The sequence below is a fragment of the Indicator indicator genome, chromosome 32, assembly GCF_027791375.1.
Source record: "Indicator indicator isolate 239-I01 chromosome 32, UM_Iind_1.1, whole genome shotgun sequence".
Classification (NCBI taxonomy): domain Eukaryota; kingdom Metazoa; phylum Chordata; class Aves; order Piciformes; family Indicatoridae; genus Indicator; species Indicator indicator.
Window position 1 is genome coordinate 4,099,114 of NC_072041.1, and position 14,204 is coordinate 4,113,317.

Below are 14,204 nucleotides of genomic sequence, written 5' to 3' on the forward strand. Positions count from 1 at the left end.
AACCCAAATTGGCAATGATGGGAAACCATCTTCTGAGCAACATTGATTAACTGAGATTAAAAAGAGATTGTAGAATTACAGCTCCTTTTTGAATGAGAACAGATAACACAAGTTAATTACTGGAGGAGCTGAGGAGAAAGCTGAGCAGTATGTTAATGATCCCCACACCAAACCAGAAAAAGCAGCCCCCCTTTCTCTCTCTCAATAAGGTTTTTCTCCTCAGCCTCTGAGACACTGCACCACATCCTCTGCAACTTACCTGAGGGCAGCAGCATGGTAAGTGTCAACATAATCTGAAATGAAGAGCTCTCGATTCTTGATAACTGGGTCTGTAATAACAAGCTCTCGTCCAGAGTCTGCCAGAAAGCAAAAACACAAAACCACCACACATTAGCTGTGGTCTGAAGGCATCCAGCAGGGCCCTTCTGCAGGTTACTTTTTTACAGGTCAGAGTTGGAGGATGTTTCTCAGATACACATCCCTCAGTGTTCAAATGATAAACACTTGGATTGTTTACATGCCCTGGAGGTTACAGAAATAACTCTGACCCCCTTTTTTACACTCAAAGTGTCCTTTGTCCTATCTAAGGAGCTGCTAAAGATCTTGCAGGGGTACTGGGTGACACATCTTATCCACTGACCACTTCCAACTGGCCACTCCTAGGTGAAAAGAATTAAGCAAATTAATTTGTCACTGACTTCTGGTTGAAAACGTTAAAGTTTTGGTTGTTTTGCCTGTTTAATATCAAATCTTCATCAAAATGTTGACACCACTAACTGGCTTGGTGCTCAGGCTTCGAGACAAACGTTGACAGCCATGTTGAGATAAAGAACACTCAGCATTAAGGAGAAACTGGAAGACAACTTTCTCCATGGCTTCTTTATAATACCTTTGAAAAACACACAAAAATACTTCTCCCCATGCACAGGAGTGTGACATGAAAAAGCAGGCACATTATCAAAGCTGCCCACTTTCTGACACTGTGCCTATAATCCCTGTGTTAGAAGCTTCAAATGAATTACTAAGAGAAATGTTAAATGTGTGCAGCTTTTGCTAAAAGCACACACAAAACAGCTTTTATGCCTGCAAAAAAGAAAAGAAAAAAAAAAACCCTGCTCAACTTTGTACTGTCATGCACCAAAAAGTTGCTGTGCTCCAGATTTCAAGCATCAACTTTTATCATCACAATTCACCTTGGAGTATCTTCAAAATTTTAAGTTGCCTCAAGGAAATTTCTTGGTAAGAACAGAAACAAATGTTATGTCTCCCCTAGAGGCAAGAGATAAATGACACTGGGATATGTACTAAAGTTTATTCTGCCTCTATTGAACCCAGGATCACACTTGTTTTTGCAAAGAGAGCAGGGGGAAATTCAGCTACGAGTGCCTCAGTTCTATCACTTACTGCAATACTAATCACAGTGAGTATTCATAGGTGCAAGGTAGCATGAACGGAAAAAACAGAGGTCTCAGGAAACTGGGGGAATCTCAATAAATAAAAAGATATTCACAATTTTGTCAGCTTGGTCTTCAGCCAGTTAGTTATTAGTGCACTGTCCAGAAGGACTACAAAGGATCCAGTGTTACTTTTCTGTTTCCTCTTAAGGCATTAGTATAACACAGTACAGTATTTAGGCAGAGCTATGGTTACAGGATATAAACCAGTTAGAACAAATAAGGCAGACAGGAATCATCCATCTTCTAAACCATCATTTCCAGCAACAGTCCTTGCTTCACATCCCTTTGCAGAAGAGTTCTTGCTTTCTGGGCTGTTAAAACTTCAAATTCAGAGTACAATAAAGAAGACCTTGCTCTACAGAGCCTAACTTACCATTCTCATTGTGTCTGTCCTGAACCAAATGCTGATAGACTGAATCTGGGACTTCAGACTGGCGATAGTACCATTTGACATTCATAAGGAGGTGGTCCCGTTTGCTCTGAAAGAGAAGGTCTAAAGGCATTACTAAAAAGGAAATCAGACCACATCTCAGTCTTCTACAGCAGAAAATTTGTTTTCACACCGAAGAAAACCTGAGGTAAGACCCAAAAGGGAAGAAAACAAATTTCTATTACAAAGAAACAAAGGCACCATGCTCATAGCAGACTGGCTTTCAAACCAGACAAAGGCAACAAGAACCTCCTCCGCCATGGAGCAGCTCTCTTTATCTGGCCAGAGAATCGTTCCACTCATAGAAAACTACCCCAAGGAAAGATGTGGCAGGGATCAGAAAATGAGTGGAATTCTTGGCCTCATGCAGGACTATCTTCGTCTGCTAATTTCTATAAACAAGAGGTATTTATGGCCAAACACAGCCAAAAAAGCATCACAGCACAACCATAACTCAGTGCAGTCATTCTTAATGGTTGTAATCAAGAGATAGCAGATTTCTTTTTTCCCCAAGGACAGATGGATTCAAATATAATTGTAGATGTTCTTTATTCCACTTCTCCACACAAAAGAGCAGGATGCTGCACTTCAACCCCAATAACTAAAAGCTCCCTGATTGCTCATGTGCGTCACAAAACCAACAGCAAAATTCACACACAACATCTTCCTCAAGTGTTTGTTCCTTTTTCATTTGAGACTCAAGTTTGTTCCTTCTTGGAAGGAAACTAAAACACAAACACCATTTAAAAAGAGAATTTGTAGATCAAGTTATTACAGACTCTTTGCTTCAGCTTATCTTTGAAACCCTGGGTAGTCAATTCTTTCTACTACTCCAAAGCACTTGAACCAGAGGAAAGCCTGAAGGGAAATCAACATTCTTTTGGCATGAGGCAGCTGCAAGCACCAGTTGTTTTGGTTTTTGTTGTTTTTTTTTTTCCCCCCCTCTGGTCTGCAGTTCCCTACACCCTTCTAAGACTGCTCTTAAAACATTTCCATTTATAAATTAAATCACGGGTTACTGGACTAGAAAGTTCTTACCGCCTCTGCTGTTCGCATCAACCAATTGTTACAGCAATTTCCACCCTTTCTGCTTAACCACCACCACCAAAATGCCTCCACTGAAGGCTGAAGGCTTTGATGAAAGCCTCCTGTAATACCATACAGCAACTGCTAGTGGCAGCATTGGGCCAGAGAAAAGTTCGTTAACTCACCCCCACACACACACTGCCCATCTGCTCTGCTACTGGAGAGAACTGGTGCTCTACAGCAGAAACCTGAACCTACTGCTTTTTTTGTTTTAAATAATACATTTGCAGCCAAGGACGAGCAGCTTGTCTGATGCATGGAAAAATAATATCCAAGGGACAAAGTCTGAGTGGCAACACTGATCTCTGCTGCCTGCTGTTCCAAAAACGTGGATAAAGATTTGTCTGTTCTCCCAAAAATCAAGCTCTGTGCATTGCAGGTTTTGGAATAGATTCTGAATTGTGAAGGAAAAAAAAAATTAAATTAAAAAAAATGAAAGTAATTGTTCCATTATCCTCTTCCTAGGAGTTTACAAATTCTATTAGTGCTAACAAAAACTGCGTGTAGCAATGCTGGGAAATACCAACCCAGCATTTCTCTGCAAATTCTCTTTGCATTTCTTGGTTGAAAAGAGAGAGCATCCCTCTTGTGTTAGATAAGTGAAGCTAACACGCAGAAAGCAGCACAAAAACTACTCACTTGCCTGTAAGTGAGCAGTGTATCTATGAATAAGGGCAATTTACAACAAGTACCAACAGCTAATGCTTCAATTTTCTTTTCTGTTTGTGCCACTCAAGTCTGGTGTCTTTCAAATAATACAACACTCTAAGAAACACTGTAAAGGATCCCTGAGGACATATGTATATGAATGAAGACAGCTCTGGATTTTGGTCGTGGTGGTTTTCAGTAGCAAATTACACCAAGGAGAGGAAAAGGACCAGAAATCTGCACTGTGCTCTGCCAGGGATGGTGCTCATCTTGGTGAGACCCTGGAACAGGTTGCCCAGGGAGGTTGTGGATACCCCCTCCCTGGAAGTGTTCAAAAGCCCAGGCTTGATGAGGCCTTGAGCAACTTGGTCTAGTGGAAGATATCCCTGCCCATGGCAGGGGGGGTTGGAACTGGATGATCTTGAAGGTCCCATCAAACCCAAACCATTCTGTGAATCTATAAACCCAAACCATCCATAGTCTGAACAACCACCAGTAGCCAATGGAAAGATCTGAGAAGAGGAAACAAGTTGCTATGCCTTGGTAAAAAAGAAAGAGCTGCTCATGGAGAAGACAAAGGTAGAAAATGAGGAATGAATGGATAGAAGCTCCTAGGGTAACCTTACAGTGATCCTGCTACAAGGGGCAGCATTGCAAAAAGAGCTCTGGAAATTTTGTGTAACAGTAAATCCTGTATGCATGCACACATTGGGATTATGGAGGCATCTAAACTGTCAAATGTTTTCATTGCCTTGGCATCATGCAGAGCTGTGAGCCAGGAGGTCACAGTTTTATTGTGAATTAGGCCAAGACAGTAAAGGAGATGGTGATGCAATCACTTAGCTTCCCCATCTCGGTTTCTTTTTATATCACAGAAAGGCACAGAGCTTTTAGCAGCACAGGGATGAGGTGAAGGTCACTCAGAAAGCTCTCTGATACACTTGGGTAGAAGAAATTAGTGGTTGGAAGCAAGGTTTTTTCCACTGCCAGAAGGGACCACCTCATTCTCTTCCCTGTGCCCAAAAAAAGCCCTCCCAGTTTGTCACTCAGTCCATGCGAAGGGATTTTTGCTCATTGCTGTCTCCTGGAAGCTTCACTGCAACCCCCCAGTATGGGTTAAAAAGAATGGAATGGCAGGCAGAGGATTACACAAGAGCTTATTAGGAGCATTCACACACTGACACACAGCAAAGGCAGTCCAAGTATTTACTATGCTTTGCAGTATTTTACCATCTCAGCAGTCAAAAATCCCATACCTTAGGAAAGAAGCACAGCAGCTACACTGAGCCCAGAGCTTTTGCTAGCTCAAGCATTTCAATCTGCAGGGAAGGTGCTTGTTTCCCATTCTGAAATGCTCTCCTCACGCTCACAGAATGCCTCAGTTGTTCCCTTCACTGTGTTTTGTTCCAGAGATTTGCAGTTACTCTGCACAGTGAAAGAGAACAACATTTCCTCCCCTGAAATCAGATTCACAATCAGGAAGAGCAGAGGGAGCGAGATTGAATTTCAGGAGGCTGGCTGAATCTAAGAAGTTTGCAGGGAAATGATGAATTGCCTACCCTGCAGCCTGCCAACAGCACTGGTGGGGACTTCTTCAGGTTGATCAGAGTGTTGTGAGGCATTGTCAGGGGGGAAGATTACAAAGAAAAAGAAATTATTTGGGTTTCATAACAGAGAAGTGGCTGTTCTTTCACTACACTTTTGAAACAAAACCAATCTACCTTTAAAAACCGCAGAGAAAAAGATGAAGTTAGAATTAGAACCAAGGCAGATGATAAAGAGAGACATTCAACCCAAATGGTGTAAGTACAGATTGGAAGCCACAGCATACACCAACTTCCTACGTTTTTAACTTCCAAAACCTGAATTTTCTGGAACAGGAACTTCAAATCAATGATAAATGATAGGATCATAGAACACAGTGGGTTGGAAGGGACCTTACAAGCTCATCTAGTCCCTGCAGTCAAGTAGGGAAGTCTTCAACTAGAGCAGGTCAATCATAGTCCCATCAAGCCTGACCTTGTATACATCTCCAGGAATGGAACCTCCACCACCTCCCTGGACAACCTGTTCCAGTGTTCCACCACCCTTATGGTAAAGAAATGTCCATTCTGAAATCTCTAATTTAAAACCCATTTCCCCTTGTCCTGTTGCTACATGGCTTTATAAATAGTCCCTTCCCCAGCCTTCTCTTAGGTCCCTTCACCTACTGAAAGGCTACAAGGTGGTCTCCCTGGAGCCTTCACCAGGCTCAACAACCCCAACTCTCTCAGCCAACAGACAGGAAAGTTGACCACGGCCAATGGCACTTATCTTTTAAGATGATCAGACTCATCCAGTAGCTTTCCAAACAGAAAGCAGCCCATGCTGCACCATGGTGAGTGCTCCTCTTCACCTCAATCACAGATCTCACAGGTATGGCACAACTCAAAGCCTCTGTGCAGGAGGGACACAGCAAAGACAACTGCCACCAAGATGTGCAAGTAGGGTGGTGAGACACTGGAACAGGTTGCCCAGGGAGCTGGTGGAAGCCTCACCCACGGAAGTTTTTAAGGCCAGGCTGGATGTGGCTCTGGGCAACCTGATCTAATGGGAGGCGTTCCTGTCCATGGCAGGGGGATTGGAACTGGATGATCTTCAAGGTCCCTTCCAACTCTGACAATTCTGTGATTCTGTGAAGCACCTTCTTACAGAAGAGTCTCTAGACAATGATGTACCTAAAAATACAGCACACTGATCTGTGCTCTGCTGACAGCAGTTGGGTTTGGCCTGCTTGGCTGTAGGGCTTTTGGGAGGTGGTGGTTGGGTTTGGGTTGTGGGCTTTTTTGGTAGATGGTGGTGATGTGGTCACTTTCCTAAACACCTCTTTCTATCATGATTGCTGCTCTTGGTCATTTAAAACCTTCATCTTAAAAATAAAGTATTTTCTGTCTCTCTCCTCCAACACAGGTGCTTCTGCGGGTTTTAACCTAAAGATTCCATCTCCTTAAAAACCCAAAATGCCTGTCAGAGTCTTGCTTTCCACAGTTACAGCCTTCACTGCACAGAAATTCCTAGACATGCTATTTTCTCAGCCAGCTTTCTAAATATGGAGATGTCATTTACAGAGCAGACTAGATCAGAGGTGTCAAGGCGCCAACTTCTGTGGTAGACAATTTATTTTAGAACCATGTGCACACAAAAGAAGTGTCCCTACTTCATAAAGTGTTACTTTTTTTTTTTTTTTTTGCACCTTTTCATATGAAAAGCTGCAGATAGTCACATGCCAACTTCAGAGTTGCAGAAAAATCACAGCAAGTGCTTTAAAAATCAGCTCCAAAAGAGTCTCAGTGCTCCAAGACTCCACACTCCCCTCAAACGAAAATACTGCTGCAGGATTCACAATACTCATCTGGGGATTTTGGTGTTGCTGCTGGTTGGGTTTTTGTTCCATTTAAAAAAACTCCATGAATTAGTTTTGGACACTGAACAAGAACTGAAGTCTGTAAATGGATTAAAGCAGCACAGTTTACAAGCAGCTGGTCAACTTCTATTTAAAAAAAAAAAAAAAAAGGCCTTTCCCTTAAAAGGGGAGGGAAAAAATGAGAGAAAAAATTAATCTTGCAGGTTCTCTTTAAAAAGATGGAGTGAATTCTACAGCATTTCTGTCAATTCCAGGTGCCAGTTGTCTTTTAACAGAGTTACTGCACATTACAGTTCCTGCCTTCAGAGATTCCACATTCTCTTCCCAGGGTTATGACTAACCAAATTGTGCAAATGATCACAGATGTCCTGCAGATTCTCTCCCAGGGATTTAAGCAGTATCCTTCATTACTTGCCCTATTTAGATACCATGTTAAATCACAACTAGCTTTGGAAACAATATACCAAATGCTGGAGATGACAGATGGGCACGCTGCAGCCCGTCAAGAGTAGCTATTCCAAAGCAACAAGCAGCAAAACAGAACCAAGGAAAATAACGTCTTTTTTTTTTTTTTTCCCTTTTCAACAGGGAAATTTTTCTTATCAGAGGAAAATAAATTAAAAAATACACATCATCTAAGAGCCTAAATTGTGTGGTTTACCTTAACAACATATTAATGATTTTCATGGTCACTCCAGTGCTCACAATAAACATCTTGTGCATTGCAGCAGGGAAGCTCTGGCCTCACAAAACCAGTTTTCAAGTGGTCATTGTTGTTTGTTTTTCTTTTCTTTCTTTTTTTTTTTTAGCCCGTCACTATAGATGAAGTCATTCCTTTGGGATACTGAGTGTGTGTGTGTGTTCCCCCCCCACAAAATCATTATTTAATTTCACACAAATGGTTTCAATTATGCTCCATGTCACAGGATTAGCCTGACTCCAACACAAGGAGTCGACTTGACTTGCTCCACTTGCTGTGTCCCAAACCTCCCTGGCCCTTCCCTGCCATGCTGAATCGCTCCACAGATTTATACTCCTGCTGTAAGAGTATTTTAACACTTAGTCAATTTTGACATTTATTAATATTCAAAAGGAGGGAAAAAGAAAAATAAAGACCATTCATACCAGATCCCCTGGGTTAAAAGGAAAAGCAGAGAGGGGATACAGAAATGAAACTATCTGGAAATCAGAAGGGAAAGATCCAGCAAGGATCATTTTTCTTCTTACTGCAACAGCACATGTAATTTCAAGTTCTCTCTTTTTGTAGGCTGTTTCCTAATTAAACAGGAAACCTGATCAGCTGTTTGTAAGCCAGGAAAACCCAGCCTGGAAATCCAGAGGCTATTATTATAAAGGTTATTTTTTGCAGCTTGATGGTTTCATTCAGAAGCATGCATATTAACACATCATTACTTCATGCAAACAGAAGCATTGTCTAAAGTGAGAACTATCAGTATTCTGCAAGAAATAAACATGTTAAACACCCTACACATGGCACTGGGCACTTTAATCCTCTCTGCACCTCGCACACAGCCACCCAAGGCAGCAGCTCTTTTGGTTCCTGTCCTCTTAACCCAAACCAACACAAAGACTGCAACCTTTAAACCTGTTAGTGTTATCTAATGACTATTCCATCTACAAGAGCTTTTCTAATAGAAACATGCCTTGATGGCTTATCTCAGTGCACAAGGCAGGCCACAAAGAACCGCTGGCTTGATTGAGCGCGGTAATGGAAGGCAGGAAATGAGAAGGCTTGGTTAAGCCGCAGATAATCGATCAGTGTATTCAGTGAAGTGTGAGCTGAGCTGGGAATAAGCTGCCTGGGGTATCAAATATTGCTGTTTCCAGGGTAAAGTTCCATTTCTGTGATCTACGGAAGAGAAAGCATAATTTATTGACAAAACAATAGAGGAGTTTTTCACAATGTCTCGCTCCTGACATTCTGTGATTGTTTATAGCAAGGACTTCTCCCGGGTCCCCTTTTATACACAACCCCCTTTTGGAATTCATTCACTGACTTCAGCATGCTGGAAATTAACTTGTGTACAAATAGCTCAGAGATGTAAAACAAGCACCACACTCACCTTCCCCTGAATTTCAACCTTCTACCCTCAGATGTACACGAACACTCACACACCTTCCAGCCTACAGAAGACACACACAGCTCGTCTGCTCAAACTGCTCTGCTTTGGTGAGAATGATCTGTTCCAGATCTCTCCTACAGTTTCTACAAAGTTTGAAGCAACACTGTTTGCAAACAACACCAAACATGCAGTACAGAGGGGTGACTTGCATAGAGAGTTGCTTCCTCCAGAAGGAGAAGGCAAAGCATCCAATCCTACCTGTAAATCTCAGCCTACACAGATACCAACGCACACATATGAAAGTCTGAAACAACAATCTGCTTGCCTACACCTTTAAACGGTTGCAAAATAAGGCCAAAAATAGTCTTAAATCATGTCTTGTTATCTGCAAAGGCTTAGTTTGTGCATTACAGGGAAATGGCCAGACAGCCAAAACCTTAGAATCCAGCTATCAAGGCTCAAGGCTTTGTAAAAAGCAGGAGGTGATGTGCTACTTATCCGCATGTTAATTCAGAGGAGCTGCCATATGTTGTCTCCTAGTGTGGGTGGTTTGGCATTAGAGTTGCTAGACTGTCTTTAAAAAAAAAAAAAAAAAAAAGTCCCCAGTCTTCAGCTCACCAGAAGAGCTGTACTCTCCAAACCTGCTACACTGCCATTTGGTGAACACGAGATGTTCTGGTGGGACAGCTCTTGCAGTCACAAGGCACGAACTCCGCAGCAGATCTGACAGAAAAACAATTATGGTAACACAGCTAGGGAAAGATCCAGCAGAAACTGCAACAAACAGCACTAAAGGTCTGAGTGAACCTCAGTAAACTCCACAGCAAAGTTTGCCTCATAAGAATCCATGTCACCACTGAATTTCACTATGCACTTGTATGCCAAAGCTCAAATTGAACTATCTGTATGCATTCTTCTCTTCTGTCTGCTCCTCACAGCTCATCTTCCCCTCCACACTGTTACCCACCACCTCTTAATTTTATTTAGTGCTACTCCTCTCAGTTTCATAAATTCATAGAATGGTTTAGGTTGGAAGGGACCTTAAAGATCATCTGGTTCAAATGCCCCCACATTGTGCAGGGACACCTCTCACTAGCCCAGGTTGCTCAAGGCCTCATCCAACCTGGCCTCGAACACCTCCAGCAAGGAGGCATCCACAATCTCCCTGGGCAACCTGTTTCAGTGCCCCACCACCCTTCCTAATGTCTCATCTAAATCTACCCTCTTCAAGCTTAAATTTCTGCTTTCCAGATGTACAAACCAGCCCAAATCAAGCCCCAGTCACCAAGAGCTGAAAAATGCTATAGTTAAGGCAAAGACATAACCAGTGTATAGACCCAGCTTCCTCAGCAGACATTCCCAGTAAAAGCAGTATGCAGGGATAGTCTTTTGCACCCACCAAACAAGTGCTTCCAGTTTTAAAGGTTACAACTCCTCCTGGGTCTTCAGTTGGAAGATGTCATGCATTAGCACCTCACTAGTGAGCTAAACATCACTCTCCAGATAGGGCATCAATAAAGAAGAGAGCTCTGCACTCATAAAATGTTACTTTAGAGATAAGATAATCCTCTCCAACATATTGATAACAGCTTCATCCTCAAAGAGCTAGTAAGCCTAAGCTAGACTCAGACTGGAACAAACAAACTCTTCCAGACACCTCTATTCCCTTCTCCTGCTATTCTTTCCTCACTGTTTTCAAACCCATGTCCTCTAATTATCTGCTTCCAAATGAAGTGCCAAGGGGTGCGTGTCAGCAATTCCCCTTGACAGGGAGAGGCTGACATTGATTATGCTGAATGCCAACAGGATATCAATCTGTGAATTAGGTATCACATAAAAGAAAAAGAAAACAAGGAACAAATGAAAACTGCATTAGGCAAGCAGTCATCATTTCCCAAGACCTAAGCCCATATGGAAGAAACAGCTTTAATAAGACAATTGCCATGAGCCAAATAAAAATTAAGTCTGTCTTTGAGCCCTGAAAAAAAAAAAATTCTAAAAACAACTGGGAAATAGCCACTGAAATGGAGAGCTTAAGCTTTACCAGCTTTTTTCAAGAATAGGTAACCATTTAAAGTCTTATTTCCTAAAGGCACAGGACCATTAAAATTTAACACAAAGCCTCCTGATTTTTACTGACACAGAAGAGCAAAAGGAAATATCAGGAAGGGAGGGAGGAAGGGGGAATCTACTGTATAAACAACTAGTTCAAGTTAGCTCCAGAATGACATACTTTGTGCAAAGGAGAGTATGTGTAATTATATAAAAACAGGTGCAAGCTAAAACTGATCGAAACGAGGCTACAAGGCTGCTTGAAAATGAAGCTCTGAGGGCATTGGCCATCTGGCAAAGCAGAACAGCCTTCAGTACACTCAGCATCTATCAGGCTTCTGTACCCAGGCTCTGTGGACTCCTCCTTCAACACCACAAAAGCATCCATCTTTTATCGTTGGAATTCCACTCATTCACTCCCTTGAAAATGTGATCTAATCAATAACCAACATCATCATCTCTGGTTTTAGGAAGATCACAAGAGAGGTCAGTTGGGACCAAACAAGAAGCTACTCTATGCAGTCTTTACCCAGGTTATTTGTGTTTGCTACCCAATTTCCTCCTCACCTACACCACTCAAAATTCCTCTCACCTTCCCTGCTTTTAGCTGGCAGTAACACAGAGAGAAGATCAGAGACTGCACCCTTACATCCCACAGTCCATCAAACAACATGGATCTTAGGAAGAAGCTCTTCGGTACAAGGGTGGTGAGACACTGGAACAGGTTGCCCAGAGAGGTTGTGGATGTCCCCTCCCTGGAGGTGTTCAAGGCCAGGTTGGATTAAGGTCTTAAGCAATCAAGTCTTGGAGTAGATGATCTCTAAGGTCCCTTCCAATCTAAGCCATTTTATGACCAGCTATTAAATGTGTATCAATTCACAGGGGGTTTGAAAAAAGCAGAAAACAGAACTGGACACAACCTCATCCAAGTTTTCAAGGAGAAAAGGAACATTATTCATTTCAGATCATGTCCAGAAGAAATTTCTGTATTTAACACAAACAACTGTATTTATTCCATAAACTTTTCAGCTTTACCAGAAACAAAACTGCTTCTCGTGCCAAGATCTTTCAAGTCACCTATTTTCCTATCAAAGACACTTCAGCACAACACCACCCTTACCATTTCACTGCCGTTCAAAATGACAAAAGATAATTTCATCTTATTAAAAAAAAAAAAAGTTATGCTTAAAAACTGTCTGGCTTAAAATAAAACTCTCCTAAGAACTTTCATGAAGGTTATGGGTCACTGCTTACTACCTCATTTAATCCCTTTGTGGCATCTTTCTGCTCTGTTTCCCTTTTATATTCCTTAAATCCCATCTGTGGTTCACGGTGTCACTTATGCTGAGCAAAAGCACAAAGTAACCACACTATTACCATGTCCAAGGACCCACCAACAAGCCTGTTTAATTATAGCTGTCAGGGCTAGGAGACACTGCCTCCACCTGTTTCCACCCCCATGAAAGCTGCTATGGCATAAAAAGCTTTTTTCCCCAGTTGACTGCTTCCTTCTGGGGAAAATAAGCAGCTGCCTACACCAGTGGATCCCAGTCAGCTAAGTGTGGATCTATCTGATGAAACCTGTGCAGATCCACTTTGTGCTGCCTCCACAAAGGCTCAAGAGGAAAGCAGAACACAGGCACACACAGCAGCTTTCCAGGCTTATTAGCTTTGTTTTAGCAAGTCACATCTCCATGCAATGCCCTGTGCTCATGCTGAAAGATCTTCACAACGCACAAGGGGTGTGCTGCACCCCTGCATGCACACACACAGTCCCCTCAGCTCACAAGGGAAGCAGTGGAGATGCTACATCTCAGCTCATAGTTCTATCAGTGTCATGACATCACAGAATGCTGGGGGTTGGAGGGGACCTCTGAAAAATCATATTGTTCAACCCCCCTGCAGGATCAGCCAAAATCACCTAGAAACACATTCAAGTAGGTTTTGAAAGCCTCCAGAGAGGAAGACTCCACAACCTCTCTGGGCAGCCTGTTCCAGTGCTCTGTCACCCTCACAGTAAAGACCTTTTTCCTTACGTTCACATGTTCCAGTTTGTGTCCACTGCTCCTTGTCCTATCACTGGACAACACTGAAAACAGTCTGGCTCCCTTCTCCTGACAGTTGCCCTTTAGCAATTGATCAGCATTAATGAGACCCTCCCTCCTTGGTCTCCTCTTCTCCAAGCTAAACAGCTGCAGGTCTCTCAGCCTTTCCTCATAAGATATGCTCCAGATTCCACTGGACTTCCTCCAGTAGTTCCCTGGGACTGGGGCAGCCCAGAACTGGACACTATACTCCAGAAGTGTCCTCCCTAGGGCAGAATAGAGCGGGAGAAGAACCTCCCTCAGCATGCTGGCCACATACTTCTGCACACACCCCAGGAGACCATTGGCCTTTCTGGCCATGAGGGCACATTAAAATCATAAAACTAGCATATTGCTGCCTCATGGTCAGCCTGTTGTCCACCAGCACTCCCAGGTCCTTCTCCCCAGGTCACCCCACAACCTATGCTGCCACTGAAAGCCCTGTATGAAAGATACGAGCAGGGGTGAGACTTCATTAACAGGCTGTAATTAAAATCCCTGCTAGAGAAAGCAATAAGCACTATTTTTTGATCACAGCATCTCTGCTCATGTTTGCTGCTCCTACCAACTCCACTCTGATTACAGATGATGCCTTTCCCCAGAAGCAGACCTGGCAGGGAGCTGCTGACACAGGGACCCTCCTTAACAGAGGGGCTGATTAGCATTTCTATTGCTGCACTGCACCCGGTGTACATCCAACGCTGCAGCAAGCAGCCACCTCACAACTAATGGTATTACAAATGCATTTAACTAATCAGGGAATATATGCTCTGGTAATTAAATTCCATTAAGGTTTTTTAAGCATTATCCCAAAGAAACACAGCACTGAAATGAAGATACCACTCAGCCTGCTCCTGACATTTGCCATTAGATGTCATTTACAGCACACAGCTCCAATCTAATTGCTGAGCCCCACCAGCCACAGTATTTATCACTTCTATAAAAACAAGCAGCACACAG

General features: G+C 42.7%; 1 protein-coding gene across 1 annotated transcript in view; it reads right to left on the minus strand.

The window, feature by feature from the left end:
• Positions 1-14,204, minus strand: part of RERE (arginine-glutamic acid dipeptide repeats) — a 169,814-nt gene that overhangs the window by 116,328 nt on the left and 39,282 nt on the right. The window contains exons 3-4 of the mRNA XM_054394838.1: positions 1,831-1,936; positions 260-356 (exon numbers count right to left, since the gene is read on the minus strand). Coding sequence (XP_054250813.1) covers positions 260-356; positions 1,831-1,936 — 203 coding nt within the window. The remainder of the gene's footprint in view (positions 1-259; positions 357-1,830; positions 1,937-14,204) is intronic.